Source organism: Apodemus sylvaticus, chromosome 9, assembly GCF_947179515.1.
Source record: "Apodemus sylvaticus chromosome 9, mApoSyl1.1, whole genome shotgun sequence".
Lineage (NCBI taxonomy): Eukaryota > Metazoa > Chordata > Mammalia > Rodentia > Muridae > Apodemus > Apodemus sylvaticus.
Window position 1 is genome coordinate 86,396,896 of NC_067480.1, and position 18,324 is coordinate 86,415,219.

General features: G+C 37.1%; 1 protein-coding gene and 1 pseudogene across 2 annotated transcripts; both read left to right on the forward strand.

Moving 5' to 3' along the window:
- The first annotated feature begins 32 nt into the window (after positions 1-32).
- Positions 33-16,054, forward strand: Cenpq (centromere protein Q). Of its 2 annotated transcripts, XM_052192494.1 has the most exons (10): positions 33-212; positions 381-447; positions 4,213-4,347; positions 4,600-4,654; positions 5,722-5,848; positions 7,860-7,928; positions 10,762-10,891; positions 14,494-14,613; positions 14,768-14,845; positions 15,508-16,054. In XM_052192494.1, exons 3-10 carry the CDS (start codon positions 4,249-4,251, stop codon positions 15,637-15,639), a joined length of 810 nt encoding a protein of 269 aa, XP_052048454.1. In that variant the 5' UTR covers positions 33-212; positions 381-447; positions 4,213-4,248; the 3' UTR covers positions 15,640-16,054. The 2 variants fall into 2 exon arrangements, with proteins under 2 accessions (XP_052048454.1, XP_052048453.1); XM_052192493.1 differs by lacking the exon at positions 381-447.
- On the forward strand, positions 10,901-13,960 carry LOC127692288 (40S ribosomal protein S12-like; annotated as a pseudogene).
- Positions 16,055-18,324: the final 2,270 nt, after the last annotated feature.

The window sequence follows — 18,324 nt, forward strand, 5'->3', positions numbered from 1 at the left end:
CGGGCCGGCCTCTTCCTACGAGTGTGTTTGGGTTTTCTTCACTGGCACTTCCGGTTCCCGGGTCGTTGAAGTCTTTCTTTCCTGGTTGTTTGGGCGGAGTAAGTCAGACGCGCGCTTTTTGAGTCGGTGAAGAAGGAACAGCGAGGAGTCGAGGAAGCGCTTACGCGGCTGACAGATCTAGAGGGGATCATTTTGATCCTCACGCGTTTGTGGTAAACTCCGTTGTTTCGTTGTTTTGTACTTTTTTAAAGGGGCAATGTCTAACGTCCGACTAGGTCTCTGCCATCCAGGGCAGCTGTTTGAGGTAACTCCAGAGTGGAGTGAAAATATTGATCTTCCTTATCTATTTCCCATGATTCTCTTGGTCCTCGTTCCCGAAGCTCGGTTCCTCTCGTCCTGGAGCGGCCAGCGGAATAGCCAATGCTCGCTCTCGTTAGTGGTTCGCAGGTAAACAGCTTAAATTGAGATGACTCGGTTTAAACTAGGTTCAGTAAACCGGCAAGGAAAGCAGCACGCAAACAGTAGCGGGGCGCATTTTTCCTCTCCTCCCTTAAAGATTCAATCAAGTCTAAACGGCCTCGTTCCTAAAGCTAAACAAAGCATTGTCCTTTGAGCTGTCACACCGTCCGACTTTCCGCTCATTTCATTTAAGCACTTTATTTCTCTTCCTCTTGGCTAATAGTCCAAAGATACCCCCACAGCTGCCCCACAAGGCAGTTTGATTGCATTTAGTAAATCTCATACATAATAATTGTTTTCATATCGGTGTCTACCAACCCACGGTTACGCTATGATTTCTGTAGATCTGAGAACAGTAAGGAATTTTTATCTTCTATCTTAATTTTTCTTTTCTTTTCTTTTCTTTTTTTTTTTTTTTTGTTGTTGTTTAATTAAAATTGACAACAAGTTGAGTAGTCCCAACAGGATAGAGATCATGACCCTGGTTCTATAGATTCTTACAATGTCTGTATCATGATCTGATCTAGTAGTTTTCTGTATTGCATCCTGCCATTTTGATATTAAAGGTACCTGCTATTGGTATTCTTCTGTCTGTGGGAACTTTTAGTTAATTTACTGAATTGGGGGCTAGTAAGGTTTTAGTTAATTAGGATTGAGAAAGTGAGCTATTTATCAAATGATGAGACTCATAAGAGCTCACGGACTTTTATAGAGACATGGAAGAATGATTAGAAAGGATTTGGAAAGATAATGGCTCCTAATCTAAGAGACTAAAGAGAAATAGGCTAGAAAATAATTCAGGTGCATGAGAGACAGAATTACTCTATGTGTTAAGAAATCAAATCTAGCTAGAGAGGAAAATTTTTTAATGTATAATAGGAGAGGAGAATGAGAAATGTTAAATTCTTGAGGACTATACATGTCACAGTGTAGAGTGTAGATGATAAACATATTAAGTGAATATTTAATCCATACATTTTGTTCTGAAGTTCAGGATTGTGACCTACTTAAGGAATTCATACATTTTAATCTAAAGATCTCAGCCCTTACTTTCCCTCTCATGTTAGATGTCCTTATTTAGTGAACATGCACTTCCTTAAAGTCATTTCGTCTAGGAGAGGTCCACAGGTAAACCCAAATTATTGTGCGCTTAGTAGAAGTTAAGTTGTGGGAATTAGGTATTTAGAACTGAAACATATCGCTTCTCGGCCTTTTGGCTAAGATCAAGTGTAGAACTGAAACAAGGGAATAAGTCCAGGCATTGAGTAATGTACCACATTGCTCAATAACATAGAGGAATTAGGGAGGTTCTGCTTAATTTTGTACCTGATCTGTGCCTGATACCATGGTTCCTCTCCATCTTAAACAAGTGAGAGGAAACTTTTAAGGTTTTGTTGTTTGTTTATTAGTTTTAAATTTTTTTCAGGAGCTCAACACGGGCTGCTCTTTAAAGGGCCTAGCCTCAATCCCAGCACAGACACAGTAACTCACAGCCATCTCTTACTACTCCCAGAGGATCTGTGTTCTCTTGCCTCTGACCACCAGGCATGTTTGTGGGTTACAGACAAAGCATTTAGATATAGAAATAAATAAATTTTAAAAACAATAATTTTTTAGAGTTTAGAGAGAGAATAGTTGCAAATTTAGTAGATACATGCTAAGAATTATAACACATATTTTTGTACGGTGCCTAATTTATAATCTTCCAGTCATTATAAAAATACAAGAATATATAACTCATCCTTGTTATCTTTTTATCAGAAATGAGTTTGATGATGAAAATCTAGAGAGAACAAGGGGCTTTCGGGGAGTGGGGGTCCAGAAAAGGGGAAATCATTTGAAATGTAAATAAATATATCAATAAATTAAAAAAAAATAGAATAAAAAAAAATCTAGAGAGAAGTTACTCTGTTACTAAGGATAGCTCCATCACCATTCCCATGCCTGCTTTGTAACTGATGAGAACACTGAGTGATCTCCAGCTTCCTTGTATAGCCTGATTACAATTCACATAGTCCGATGGAAGCACAGCCTGCCTTCTTATGAGGGGCAGACTTTCACGGTGTGTAATGATAGTACAAGTCTAAACTCTATCTCCTCTCGCCTTTGCTATAGATTAAATTATGGTGAACCTATTACTTGAATGTTCTCTGGCCTGACTGTGCTTTATATTTTCTTGAGTTTAGAAATGGAGATAATATTATATGTGGGAGTAAAAAAAAAAAATCAAAAGCATCTTTAAAATGGTTTTTCTGAAGCCATGCAAATGGTAGTCATTTTAAGCAGTGAAATTAATATTTCTTTACTAATGAGATCCAACATTTTGTATTTGTTTGCTTGTTCATTTGATTTTGAGACAGAGTTTCATTTATCTTGTTAAAGGCCTACCTCAAACCACTCTGTAACTGATGATAGTCTTTAATTTACAGTCTTCCTGACTCTGCTCTTGAGTGCTGAAATTTCAGACATGCAAACCAAGCTAGATTTATGCAGCTCTGGGAATTTTGCGCATTTTAGATAAGCTTTCAACCAGTTGAGCTAGCCTCAAAGTTATTTTTTTAACATCATTAAATGTGTTAAATGCTAAGATGCTTTTTCCAAATTCCGAAAACATAGTTTAGAAGAATTAAAATGTAGTCTTTTTAGCTTCCTGCGGCAGCTGTTGGAAGCAGATTAAGAGACAGACAGCAAACATTAGGTGGAGCTTAAGGAACCCTGGGGACAGGGGGGAGTAAGGAGTCTGGGTGTTCAAGGACACCACAAGAATCAACTCAGCGGGTTCATGGGGGCTCACAGTGACCAAAACAGCAATCCCAGAAACTTCTTGGGTCTGCATAGGTGCATTCCAGATTGAAAATCCAAATGAAAACAATCACCAAGATCCTTGTTCAATTGCAGTAGCATAAATAGTAAGCTTAGCTGGGCGGGATCTGCCTAGAGGTCGCTGCTCCCTTAATCTGTTCATCTCCCTGAGCATAGGATTCAGCTCCTTTCTACTGCCTGTTGCCCTTTGTTCTTTGAAACCTACATTTTGTATTTTTTCTTTTTAAGCTTGCTATGCTTAATCAAAATGTTCTTCATGTGACTAAACCAGCGAACAAAGCCTCTACTGGACTTTTTTTACTTCCTTTGTTAATGCAACTAATATAAATCTCTTTACCTTAGCCTCGGGTAGTCTCTTCAGACAAGGACAAAAAGCAGCAACATTATTCACATTATTCATCATAAGAATGATTTCCAGAATTCAAAACACCCTCAGCTCCAATGTCTTTCATATTCTTACTAGAATGGCAGATTAGGTACCACTGAAAGCATTCCAAAGTCCCCAAATCCATATTCCTCCAAAAACTTGGTCAAGCTATCATAGCAACCCACTCATGCTACCAACTTCTGTCTTAGTTGGCAGGTTCAGAGGTTCAGTCCATTATCATCAAGGCAGGAAGCATGGCAGTATCCAGGCAGGTCTGGAGCAGGAGTTGTTGAGAATTCTACATCTTGTTCCAAAGGCTGACTTAATACATCTTATTATACCATGTTTGGTTGATAATCCTGGGTAACCTGTACTTTTCTGAAGGAAAACTGAGAAGCAGTGGTTGGAGGAAAGAGGAGGGGGCCCATTACTTGGGGCGTAGGAGAGGAAACTATGGCCGGATGTACTATATAAGAGAAGAATAAATAAAAATGTTTTTTAATGTACTCTTTTTAACAAAAATTTATATAAGCCTTTATCTCTATTTTTTTTCACCTTTGCAGACTATGTATCATTGTGATTGTACTGCTTAGATAAAAATGTCTGGTAAAGCAAATGCTTCTAAGAAAAAATCTCAACAGGCAAAAAAAAATTTAAAACGAAGAGCTGATAAGGAAACAGATTTACCAGAGAATGAGGTAAGAAAATATTATCTTTTAAAATTTTATCTTTCAGATCCTTTTAGTTAAGAATATTTATTTTATTCCCTTCAAAGGGCTAAAAGTCAGTTTTACTACAAATTGTAATTCATATCACACACTTTAGTGCATTCTTTGTTTATAATATCTACTATTTTTTTTTTCTGCCTCCTGGAAGGTACAGTATTTGTATACATGGAATATGTGTTGCAAAACCTTCTTTTTATCTGTTGTTTGTTTCTCTGTCTCTAGGCTGGAAACAGAGCCAAAAGAAACAGAAGCCATGCAGAGCATCAGTCCACTACAGGTATTGTTCTGTATGTCTTGTTTAAAGTGTCTTCTTCTGGTTTTCATAAAAAATGTTTCAGCATCTTGGGTATGAGTTCAGAAATAGTAGAAGGTGGTCATGAGCAGCCACATCCACAGTATTTAATTCTAAATTGCAAATATGTAGAGCTTTACCTGTCACACTGAAAGGAACTAGGAGAACTCCTCACTCTGAATTGCTTATCTTTGATATAAAAACAAACCTGCTTCTTCCTCTCTAAGACACCTGTGCTTTAGTTCTGCCAGTTTGGTACAGATAGTTTGTAATCACTAGCTTAAGATTTCAAAGGTAATTAGTTTGAAATAACTTTTTTTTTTATTAGATATATTCTTTATTTACATTTTAAACGATTTCCTCTTTCATGGTTCCCCCTTCCCCAAAAGTTCCATAAGCCCTCTCCCCTTTGTAAATCGATGCAGATAGTATTCTGATTCTATTTCCTAGGGTACCATGCTTTTACTTTGTAATTTCTGCACTCCTTCAGTTTTCATAGCATCCCCTTTTTCTCTACCTAATCTTTGTGAAGCCAATACTGTATATTATTGCTTATTCCTTGTCCCTTGGAAGTAGAACAGTTCATTATCTAATCCTTCCAGCAAACACTGTTGAGGTTTACTGGCTCTAATTGATAAGGACTAGAAAACAAATCTCTGTTCCCCACTGTGAGTTATTCATCTCTGATCTTAAAATATACCAGTCAATGTCTATTTCTTGCTTGTTCCTTCTTTTCCATTGTTTGGTAGAAGTAGTTTTCCAGTATTTTTACTGAAACTCTTAAGAAATCAAGTCATTTTCAGAAGCAAGTTTTAATAATAATAACCTGATTCTATATTAAAAAGTATTTGTATTGCAGTGTCAGTTGATAGCATATCAGGTATTGTCAGAATAGCAAATGCACCTTCACTGAAATATCATAGCTACAATATGATGTGAATTCAAAAGTAGAATGTCTTAACTTCATAATGTCACTACTGTTCTTTACGTTAAAATTATTTTTAAGTGAAACTACAAAACTTTAGATTGATTAGACTATCTTATATTACCAGGAACAGGACAAACAAAATTTGTTCATCTAAAACGGGTAAAAATATCATCCAACAAGAGAACAAACTGGCAACCTCTTCCAAAGAATACTGAAGAATATTTGCAAAGTATGATGGAATCAGTAATTCTGTGAGTTTAAAAAGTTTTTTAATTTTTCAGCTCTTGACTCTTAGATATTTACTATTTACACTTTTCTCAATATTACTGCATATCTGAATTACGTTCTTCACGGAGGTGGCAGCGTGCCTAACATAAACATCCTAAACAGGAGAGAGATTGTTTAGTCTTACAGGTTCAACAGCTTAGACCTTAGCTCCAATGATTCTGAGCCCTTGGTAGGCAGAACATCATGGCAGTGGGAGAAATGCCTTTCAGGAAGCACAAGACTGGCACCAGGGGCTAGATGTCACTTACAAGCATACCCCAGTGCCCTGTGTATCATCCAGCCAGTCACTGCCTCCTAGAATTTCCAGGAGCTGAAGACCATACCTCCCACCCATATGATGGTGGCAGACATATCAAATTTAAACCATGACAGTATTTTAAGGCAGTAAAGTATTCTTGAATTTCAGAAAAGATATTATTCATTGATTTATGATTGGCATTACCCTCACCAAAAATGATTTTCTTAATTGTAGAAACTTATGATTCAATCAGTGAAGTAAAAATCAAGTCTGTGTAGATTGCAGTCTCTAAATTTTTTTAATTGTTTTGTCAATATTGATTTTTCAGAAGTTATATTCATGAGTAACACTTTCTGTGAAAATTACCATGTTATATAAAATATAAACAAAGAGAGACCTCCATGCTAGAATTCAACTGTATCAAAAGTTGGGTCATGAATTCTTATGATGCAATATGATTCATAGAAATTGCTATTGTGCTGCTTAAAGTATTTTGTGAGTTATAGAAGAAAAATGTAGAGATTACCATGTTGGTGTGTGTATGTGAGTATGTGTCAAACTGTTTTGTTTTAATATATATCAGGAACAATAAAAACATAGATATATAATACTAAAGTGTCCCAACCCGCAGGACAGTCAACAGGGTCCCTGCATCACCTAGGGAAAGGCGAGAGACAAGAGACATGAGAGATGGACAGCAAGACAGTATTCTGACCAAGCTGTTAAATTTTATTTTTTACACAAGGCAATATAAAGGCAAGCAAGCAGGTGTAGGGAGAGGTGAAGGGGGAAAGTCATTGTATTCGGGGAACAATCTCAGGATGCTAACATCATTTCTCAGGAACAGTTTCTCAGAATTGTCTCTCAGAATCTTAGGGAAGTGTTGGCAAGTGCTGTAGGAACTTGGCATAGAAAATTGATCATGAGGAGGTGAAATAGAAAGGGGTTGCTATGGTATCCTAATCACAGATGAGCTTCGTTTGTTCGAGCCTACATGGGTGAGCTCTGCATGTACTGACCATCTAGCTTACTTGGCTAATCTTTAAACTAGTACATTTCCTTCTAAAAGCAGCCTAGAGAAAGCAGGCTAGAAACCGCTGAGAGGAGGGGCTTTTGAGATCTCTGTGAGAATGGTTCCTGGCACTAAAATATTAATATCATGGATTTCAATTAAAGGTAAGTTATGTTGCTTAAAAATGCAATCTAGTGAACCCACAGAACCAACTAAACTGGGCTTATAGTGGCTCACAGACCCTGAACTACCAACCAGGGAGCCTGAATGGAACTGACCTAGGCCCTCTGCACATAAGTTACAGTTGTGTAGTTTGGTCCTGTGCAGCTCCTAACAGTGGGAGCAGGACCTGTCTCTGACTCTGCTACCTGCTTTTGGGAACCTTTCCTCCTACTAGGTTGCCTTGTCCAAATTTAGTAGGTGAAGAGGTGCCTAGTATTACTGCAGCTTGATATGCTATAGCTGCTTAATATTCATGGAAGGGCTGCCCTTTTCTGAAGAGAAACAGCGGAGTGGAAGGGGGTGGGTGGGTGGTGAGAAGAGACTGGGAAGAGAAGATGGATGTAAAAATTAATAATAATAATAATAATTCTATTATGAAGGAGAAGGTGAATGATTCTGCCTAGCTAGTAAGGATGAACTTGAAAAACTTTTAAATACAGATTGTATTGTATTTCAAAGTAATATTTATTCAATTTCTTTTATTCAATTTCTTTTTTTGCAGTGAAATTTTAAACAAAAACATTAAAAGCAAAAAACAAATTCAGTATCATCTCAACCAGTTAAAGAAAAGGTAACCCACAATTGGAAATGACTATTTTTAAAGTGATTTCTGCCTATGTTCTAAAATAGATTTCTATAAAATATACTTTTCATTACATTTTAGAGGAAATGAGGTTTGGAATTACATATTAAGTTTTAGAGACTATATACAAGAGAATATGGTCCTCGTATAACTTTTATTGCTCGTTTTTTAGTGTTCTGTGTATTGTGTCAGTATTTAAAAATACCTAATAACATTAACTTCGTTACATTTTAACAACTTAAAGTGTTTACAACTCTCACATTGTTTTATGTTTTCCATTGTGTTGTTTACCCTATGGTTTTCCTTCATCTGTCTCAATTACATTTTCTTTTGCCTTGGTAAAACACCAGCACCAGCTGGGCGGTGGTGGCACACGCCTTTAATCCCAGCACTTGGGAGGCAGAGGCAGGTGGATCTCTGAGTTTGAGACCAGCCTGGTCTACAGAGTGAGTTCCAGGTCAGCCAGGGCTACACAGAGAAACCCTGTCTCGGAAAAAAAACAAAAACAAAAACAAACAAACAAACAAAAAAACCACCAGCACCAAAAGCAACTTGGGAAGGAGATGGCTTATTTCACCTTACAGTCTAGAGATGATCAGTGAAGGAAGAAACCTGGCGGTGAAACTATAGCCGAAGCCATGGAGGAACACGTGCAGGCTTATTGGTTTCCTCCTTTAGGATTTGAGATGTGGCATGCTCAATCTGCTTTTGTACAGCACATAAGACCACCTGCCCAGCGGTGGTACTACCCACAATGACCTTGGCCCTCCTACATCAATTATCAGTCAAGAAAACAAGCCCGCAAGCCAATCTGGCAAGGGCGTTGTCTCAGTTGAGGTCCTTTCTTGCTCACACAAGGCCATATATTGTATTGCTCAGTTATTTACACAAGCAACAAGTCTGACCTATCTTGTTGATTTTCTCAAAGAACCAGTTCTTGGTTTAGTTTATTCTTTGTATTGTTCTCTTTGTTTCTAATTTATTGATTTCAGCCCTGAGTCTGATTTCCTGCCATCTGCTCCTCTTGGGTGTGTTTGCTCCTTTTTTATCTAGAGCTTTCAGTGTAGATAATTGTTAAATTGCTAATATGAGAACTCTCCAATTTCTTTATGAAGGCAACTTACTGCTGTCAGCTTTCCTCTTAGCATGTCTTTCATTGTGTCCCATAAGTCCTGTGTGTTGTGCCTTCATTTTCATTAAATCCTAGAAAGTTTTTCATTTCTTTGCTTCGTCCCTGACCCAGGGATCATTAAGTAGAAAGTTATTCTGTTTTGTGAGTTTGTAGATTTTCTGTTGTTTCTGTTGTTGACGTCTAGCTGTAATCCATGGTCTCTGACTGAGACCTGGCTGAGAAAATGTTCCTATAATTGTGCTGATTTCACTGCATTATTGATATAAATTAAGCCATGTTCCTGTCCCCATGAGCAGACAAAAAGTGCTGCCAGGCAGACCAATCTGTTAGCTCAAATCTGAACACAAAATTCATTTATTTATCTTGTCAGTTCTCTTAAATTAGTTTTATACAATGTTTCTTTTAAACTTCACATTTATTTGTTTATGCGTGTGCACGGGTACACACATAAAGCAGCTATAGCATGCTTTGAAGGTAAAACAATGTTGAAGAATTGGTTCTCTTCCTCTACCTCGTGTTCCAGGGGTTGAATGCATGGTAAACCCATTGAGCCATCTTACCAGCCTTTATACATTGTTTTCACACTTTTTATTCATAAGTCAGTGTCTTATGATAGTGAATTTTCCACTAGTTTGTGAAATGCCACTAGACAGGGAAGATTCCATCAATATGGCCCCAAAAAAGGGTTCAGATTTTAGAACATTATGTTTTTTAGCTTTGGGAGGGTGTTTACCTTACAGTAGAATTTTTAGAAAAACTACAGTTACTGTGGCAGAAACAACTACAGTGAATTTATTCTTCATTTCTTTCTCATAAATTTGAAAAATCAAGTTTGAGAACATTATTTTACTGTCTGCTGGAAGTAGGGACTGACTTCATTTGATATAAAATAAAATCCATGTCATACTACTCTACAACAAAGCTTGTAGACATCTTCCTATCAGTCTTAGCTTTAAAGCTAAATGATCTTTGAAAACATTTGGATTAACCTTGATTGGCTGCATCCTTTACAGTGAAAGGTGGGATTTAGGGTCAGACTCAACAATTCTAGAGTATATTAAACTGACAGACTCACATACTATAGTAGTAAAGAAAATGTATTTAAACAGTATTAGGGAATTCTGATATTAAAGTATATTATAAAGTGTGTAAACTAAAAAAATCTTCTAGTAAAGTAGCCTTAGCATTCCATGATTTGAGATAATTGTTAATGTATTTTTTAAATATTTTTATTGGATATTTTCTTTATTTACATTTCAGATGTTATCCCCCTTCCAGGTCCCCCCTCCCCCTGGAAACCCATATCCCATCCCCCTCCCCTGTTTCTATGAGGGTGTTCCCCCATCTACCTACCCACTCCAACCTCCTTGCCCTCTAGCCAGACTCTCCAGAGCTCCCAGGGATTATACCTCCAACCAAGGAGTACACATGGAAGGACCCATAGCTCCAGCCACATATGTAACAGAAGATGGCCTTGTTGGTCATCAATGGGAAGAGAGGCCTTTGGTCCTGTTAATATATTAAAAAATTAGGTGATGTTTTGTCAGGAATGTTTTGGGAAGGAATGCCATTAGCCTCTATGGGGGAAAAAAGTAAAAGAATGTTGTAGCCCCTTCAAATGAAAAAATGAAACTTTTAAAGAAAATGGTATTCTTCATGAAAATAAACATGTCGTATTCTATTTTTAAGATTATTACAACAGTGTGCAACACTGAAAGTCCCCCCAAGAAAGCTGAACAGTTTAACAGATGTGTCACATCTGCTGAAGATGGAAAAGGCACGGGAAAAAGCGAATGAAGAGAGCCTGGCGTCACTGCAGGTATGCCATGCAGAAGGCCGCTGTGATTAGAGAGCTGGGAGAGGGAGCGAGGAGAAATCAGAGCCCCAGAGCATTAGTGGGCAAGCATTAAGCTCAAAGTTTGGATTAGGGTTTTTGTTGATTTTTGTCACTTGAACATTAACCCTCTAAATTTGAAGTGTTTATGATTTATTCAAGTAACAGTGCCATTATTGTAAAAAAAAAAAAAGTTTAAATTTTTTTCATATGTTCTGATCATGTCCTTCACCCCACAATTTCTCCTAGATCTTCCTTTTCTTTCTTACCCCCACCCAACTTTCTACTCTTTCTGTGTCTCTCTAAAAATCAAGGAAACAACAACTGCTTTTCATCTGCCTCAGTCTAGTTGCACAGAGGCAAAGTTTTGGGCACAGTCAGCATTTGGCTTCACTCGTATTCCACAGCCATGGCCAAGGAAGGCACACCTGCTGAAGGTGTGATCGAGATCGACACTGTTCTACAAGAGCTTCTGAAGACCGCCCACATCCACGATGGCCTAGCATGTGGTATATGTGAAGCTGCCAAAGCAGCAAGTTAGTCTCTGTGTGCTTGCCTCCAACGGAGATGAGCCCATGTGTGTCCAGCTGCTGGAGGTACTTTCTGCAGAGCACCACGTCAACCTGGTGAAGCTTAATGGCAAAAAGCCAGGGAATGGATAGGCCTCTGTCAAGTTGATTGCAAACAGAAGCCACAGAAAGTGATTGGCAATGGTTAAGGACTGTGGCAAAGAATCCGAGTGCTTCAAATACAAGAAATAAATAAATAAAATTTGGCTCATTTAAGAAAAAAACACAAAAGTGGAAATCAAAATAAATAAGGAAAAAACCATAGTAAGACCAAAAAGTGTACAAAAATACGATTTAGTTTTATTTTATGTTGGCCAAATACTCCTAAGCATGGGCAGCCCCATTCTTCTACTCTATTTTAGTTGAATTTGCAATATTTGTAATTACCAAGTCTTATCGCTGAATGCTAAAGAATTCTACAACTTTGGTTCCACACTGTTATGGAAGGTTATAGTCATCGTTGTGATTGTTATTATCACTGCAGCTCATTTGTATTGAGGCCTTTGTGTCCAAACACACCATAGTTAAATCTCTAATCCCCACCACTGTCTGAAGAGTCTAAACTTCATCTAATTTGAGAAAAAAAAATGTTACTTTACTTTTTCCAGGTGAGCCATAGACAATCTGCTTAAAGTGAATGAATACACCTGTCAGAGTCTCGTTCTCAAGGAAGCACTCTCCCCTATAACTTTGTTTCTTTTTGAAAGGTTTTCTAGATCCAAAGCTGTCCTCTAACTCCTGATCTTCCTGCCTCTATCTTTACTTGGGATTAGAAGCGTTGCCCAATGTCCAGGTTTCCCATGTAATCTTTTTTTTCTCAGCAATTGAAGAAGACATTTATTGGAGATAAGGAATAAGGCATGCAGCAGAACACAGAGAAAAAGACCCTCCACAAAGCAGGGGAACTGAGGAAGCTCGAGTCTTTTAAGTCTTGGATGGTTCTTCCTAACCTAATTTAATGATTAGTCCATTTGAGAAAAGACAGGACAGCTGATTGGCCCCGGTCCATGGGGAGTGGCACAAGGCCTCTTTTTTAGGCTGCCAATGTTTTGACAGTGGTTAGGAGTGTGAGGAAGAAGCTAGCCATCTTGAAATTTGCTGCCTTTGTTAACTAGCCATAATCTCTGTCTGCCTACCAGAAGTCTGTCTAACTCCTAGTCCCTCATTTTCCCTTTTTACAGACCACCCTGTTGCTGGGGAGCTGGGGATTGGGGTTTCTACCACTCTAGCTTCCTTGGGCTGTCAAAATGGGCTATGAGGGAGGAGGAACAGTCATAATACCAAAGAAGGGGATTGGTCTAAGAGGCCACAATGTAACTTAAAACAATTGCAAAGATTCTGAACACGAGCTTTCCAATTGGTTTAGTGATCCTCAGTCAAAATTCTGAGGTGAAGGTCCCCAAAATTTTATCATATAGGGGTCTTGATGCCATTTGTTTTCTCTGCCAGATAAAAAATTAGAAGGCAGGGAGTAGCTGGGTATGGTCATGCACACCACTGATCTCAGCACAGAGGCAGGCAGATCTCTTGAGTTCAGGCCAGACTGCTCTACAGTGTGACTTCCAGGACTATACAGAGAAACCCTCTCTTGAAAATCCATGAATGAATGAATGGATGAATTCGAGCTAGCTCAATCCTGAGCTCAACAGTAGCAGCAGTGAAATCTTGAACACAGCAAACCAGCAATTGGACAAAGGCTTTTATTAGGAGCAGAGAAATTTACATGCAGCAGAAAAAGGAAACATACGAAGAGAAAAGAACCTCTATAAAACAGAGGGGATGCAAAAGCCAAAAATCCCCACAGTATAATTTAGAGGTATCATAACCAAGCCATCACCTTCGTTTTGGGCTTTTGCCCTTCAGGGTATATTATTGCATGCCATTTCCTTTTAATCTGTTAGGCTACCAATAATAAACTGGTATACATGGTTTACTTTATAATTGTCTTAATCTGTACTTTGTAAATCCAGCAGCCAGTTCATAGTAATGTTGTGCTAAGAAACAAGTTAACTTCACCCTGGAATGTAGTTTATAGAATTCAAGCTCTGGGACATTCATGGATTAAAAAAAAAACAAAAAACAAAAAACAAAACAAAAAAACAGCCTGCTTCCTTCTACCTAGCAGTTTCAGTGACATAAAGAATTGAAACAAAAATACTTAAAGGAAAAATAAACCAGCTATAACCAACATGGAGCCTGACTCAAATTATAAAGTGGTTCCTATGTGCAAGTGAAAATGTTCAATATTATAGAATTTATTAGGATTTTAACTAATGTGGGTTATTGATCTTACATATTTGTTAAGTCCTTTAGAGTTGTATATTGAAATATTTACAAATAAAATGTTGTGATGTCTAGGATATACTTTAAAATAGTGCAGCTTTAATGATCCAGAAGCTGATTTATACTGTACGTGGCCTGCAATCAGCATATTCCAGTTACTGCTATATTTGTTTCATTTTGCATATATTGTCTTTTTTTATTAATTAGCATATTTCTTTATATTAGAAAATATTCATACAATGTTTTATTAATTAATTATTAATATTAATTCCAGTGCCTAGCATTCTATTCTTTTGGCATATTGAAACAGCAGTCATTCAAATGTTCCTAACTAAAATTAAAAATATTTTCATTTGTTTCTGGCACTTAAGTTACCTGTTACTTAACAGATGCTGTTTCCTGGAGTCCTTGGGCTGTGCAACTCATACAAAGGGTTTTGCAGAATCCCCAGTGCTCGTTAGCTTCTGTTGTTAAGGTTTTGAAGAAGCATTGATGGCCAGAGTTATCGCCTTTATCCTTCCTTATAATTCGTTGTTATATTAGCCAAGCAGCTTTCTAGAGGGTCTATTTTTGAAAAACAAGCAAAAATAAAGTTAACAATTTCTTGCAGAGTATTTAAAAATATGAGGTGAGATACATATATGTACATGTATGTATATATGTATGAATACAATCTCCTAGGGTTTCATTTATCATATATTTACTTTAAATTATTAACTTTTCGTTTTGCTTTAGGAAGAAATAGACAAAATAGTAGAGACCACAGAGTCAATGACTGAGAGTATTCAAACCCTAAAGAACAAAATTCAAATTCTGACAAATGAAGTAGAGGAAGAGGAACAGGAGGTGAAACAGGTAATGGTTGAAAACCATATTTAAATATATGGTTTTTAAATATAGTATTTAAATATAATTTTTAATACTAAAATGTTACCAAAATAACTTGAGTTTTGCAAGGTGAACAAAACCAGCATTTTGAAATAATCCTTATCTTTCTGTTTCTACTTAGGTATTTCACATAGATAGCAATAAAGTACTGGCTCTTCCAGAACTTTCTCAGAAAAGTCTTAAAGCACCTATACTTCAAGTAAGTACCTATTTACCATTCTGACTATTGCCAGGCTATATTACATAACACACACACACACACACACACACACACACACACACACACTGATATAAAACCATATCCTATTTCTTTAAACAAACTAATCCTGTTATAAAACTTTTGATAAATTACTTTTCTTTACTTGGCATATAATTTAAACATCATTTCTGTCCATTCTTATACACTCATTCTTATCAGTATATAACATTCCATTACACAGATGTACGATTGTTGTAAAGTACTGATAGAAGTAAGAAATTTTATACTATACTTCTTTATATACTTTTATATATTTGCATAGTCACAACTATAGATATATCCTTCTTGTTTGACTTTTAACAAAATTATACAGATTCTTATAGACTAGCATTGTGGTATGTTATTAATCAATACTCTTGTAATTTTTCTTTCTCCCAATGAGTTTATAGATATTGTCATGTAATTGCTCTTTTTATTATCTGGAATACACCAGCAGAGCAGAAAAGAAGACAAGGAAAGTCTTATTTGAAAGCGAACAGCCACTGGTTAATGACTAATCACCTTGGGTGGTAGTTTCTTAAGACTGTTATATCTCCAAATAACAGATGTTTGACATTTTTCATCATAAGATGCTAAAATTAAGTATACTGTCTTACCAACAGAAAGAAATTTTGGCACTAATTCCAGACCAGAATGCTCTTCTGAAGGACTTGGATATTCTTCATAACTCAGCCCCAGTGAAGAACGTGTCAGCATTCATTCAAGAAGCCTATAGGAAACTCGATGGCTCCTAAAGAGTTGGGTTTTGTTTTGTTGTTAAGGCCATATTCCATATTAACTTATTGTTCATAAACTGTAAAACTTTTTTTCACTTTTAAAACAGTCTCTGTTTGTAGCCTACTTTGGCTAATCACTTACTCTGTCTCCCATTTGGTCTTGAACTCACAGCATCCTGAGTGCTGGAATTACAAGGGGTGAGCTTCACATCTGGCCCAAAGGTGTACAACTTAACTCTAGATCGTTCTTCAAAACAACTAACCTTTGTTATCTACCTTAGAACAAGCCTTTGTGGACTTACCATTATTATCTAATGTCCTAAAAACATAGCAGTTGCTAAATCTAGGAAATCTATATATATGTAGATATTTGCTAAAGCCGTTTACTGAGAATTGTTTTTAAAAATAAAAAATGCTATGGTGTAATAATTTATGATGTGTGAATGGAATTTTTTATTGGAAGCCACTCTGTGACTATGAAGAGTGGGTATATAGCACCCACTTGGTAGAAACATTAGTCTCAGCCTCTCTCTCTCTCTCTCTCTCTCTCTCTCTCTCTCTCTCTCCCCCTCTCCCCCCCCCCCCTTCCTCTCCTCTTTCTCTCCTCTTTCTCTCCTCTTTGACTGGTAGCATGTGTTTTTTTGTCCAGTCAAGTGGAACTTGAAAAATCCTAAACGCCTTCTTAAATCCTTCATCTCTATGAAATTATTGATATTTTTTCAGGTGTTTTTGCACTAAAGATAATAACATGTTGGTTCTTTGGCTAGTGAATTGTTAGATGCTGGATATTTTGTGCTGTCATCAAAGCATACTTTAGGATTGTTTAAAGGGAACCTGAATACATATATCCTTTCTGATAAATGCAAAACAATAAAAAACAGCCAGAAAACTTTTGGGAAAACCCAGCACTAGAGAAGTGACCACCAAAGGTAGAAGGCACTCAGATAAAGGGGAAGGGCAGCAGTCTAGGGTTACTAATGATAATATGTGAGACTTTCAGGTGAGAGAATGATTGTTGGCTTAACCAGGAGGACCCTGGCACTGTGCAGTGCAAAGGTCGCTATGCTAACCTCCACAAAAGTGGCCCACAGCTAACCAAAATGTTCCTGCACTTTATGAGAAACTGTTAGAGTTTCTCATGCTGTGTCAGTTATGAGACAGCCTAGTTAGTGCACACCCAGGGTGTCCATCTTATATCTCAACAACTATCTTCTAGAATAACATATGTGCCAGGGCAGCTGTCAGGAAGGTGGCAATTTTGATAAAGACAACATTAATTATATCAAGCTGCATTTTCTCATAAACTTTGACTCTGGTAAGTTTATATGTGTGAAGAAATAATTCCATAAGCAGATCTAAAATCATCTGAGCAACAGTAGTATATTGCATTGCATTTTTTTAATCTACTTATAACTGCGATTAAATTTTTTGAATATTCACTTTATGTTTATGAGTACACTGTTGCTGTCTTCAGACACACCAGAAGAGGGCATTGGATCCCATTTCAGATGGTTATGAATCATCATGTAGTTGCTGGGAATTGAACTCAGGAACTCTGGAAGAGCAGCCAATGCTCTTAACAGCCGAGCCATCTCTCCAGTCCCAAATTTTCTATCGTACTGGAGTGTTTTTGTTAGTGTATTTAGGAAATGCCATAATACTGCTAATATCTCCCAAACAGAACTGCCTATTTACCTATGGTTAAACATCTTGAGATTGATATTTGTTGTAGAGGGAGATCATAGTTTAGGGATCCTAGGGCTGCTTGAGCCCAATGAATCAGAAGCTGGATCATCTTAGGAAGGTCAGGAGGGCTTTAGGAAAGTAAGAGATTCTACAGGGTGCCTTAAAACCCTGTACTCAGCAGCTGAAATTTTGGTTCTTTTACACTAATAGAACCAAACTAATAGATAAAAATAATAGTCATTTATTTTTATCATTAAAACATTCACAGCAGCATACTGTTTTCTTCAGGATATCTCCTTGGTAGATAATTTCAAGTCAACTAGAATATCAGTTCATCATTACTACTGAATGAATGTCACATCATTGCCATGGCTAAACTTCTACCTGCCCAGCTTTAGAAGTAGAGCCTTTAACTTAGAACTGTGCTGCACTCCAGGTCATAACAGGCCATCAAAACCAGAGTTTTTCTTTAAATGCTTTCTCTTGGCATCCTTTTCGTGAATGATTTGTGGTAAGTATATAGCTAATAAGTCTTTGTGCCCAAGTAGATGCTAAGTAAGCAAGGTGTGAGTGAACAGCAGGTGTCACTGTAGCAAAAGCCTGGTCCTAGGAAACAAAAACAATGGTGTAATAAAAGCAGATAATTGTATGGAGCTCTGATGGATTTGTAAAAGAGCCAGAGTGTAGAACAGAGCAGTCATTAAACAAAGCCCTGATATATAATGAAATGCAAAATAGGTGTATGTTAAATACCAAGAGAAAAATGGGTTAATTCTTAAAAGAAAATGTTTAAAAGCTAAGAAATGGGGGCGGGGGAAACAAAAAGCTAAGAAATGTTTGAATAATCTTCAATCTTATAATGCTCACTTAGACATAGAAACTAAATGCTTTCACCAGTTAGGTTTGTGAATGTTTAAGAATGAAATGTGTTGAAATAACTAACAGAAATAAATGCCCAGTAAGCTGCAAAAGGACAGTAATTTGATAGAACCATTTTGGGGAACGTACTACACAGGT

Excerpts from the sequence above, each read along its gene's own strand:
- Cenpq (XM_052192494.1), top strand. The coding sequence starts at position 4,249 with ATGTCTGGTAAAGCAAATGCTTCTAAGAAAAAATCTCAACAGGCAAAA. Across the intron at positions 10,892-14,493 it reads AGAGCCTGGCGTCACTGCAG|GAAGAAATAGACAAAATAGT; the intron begins GTATGCCATGCA and ends GTTTTGCTTTAG. Across the intron at positions 14,846-15,507 it reads TTAAAGCACCTATACTTCAA|AAAGAAATTTTGGCACTAAT; the intron begins GTAAGTACCTAT and ends TCTTACCAACAG.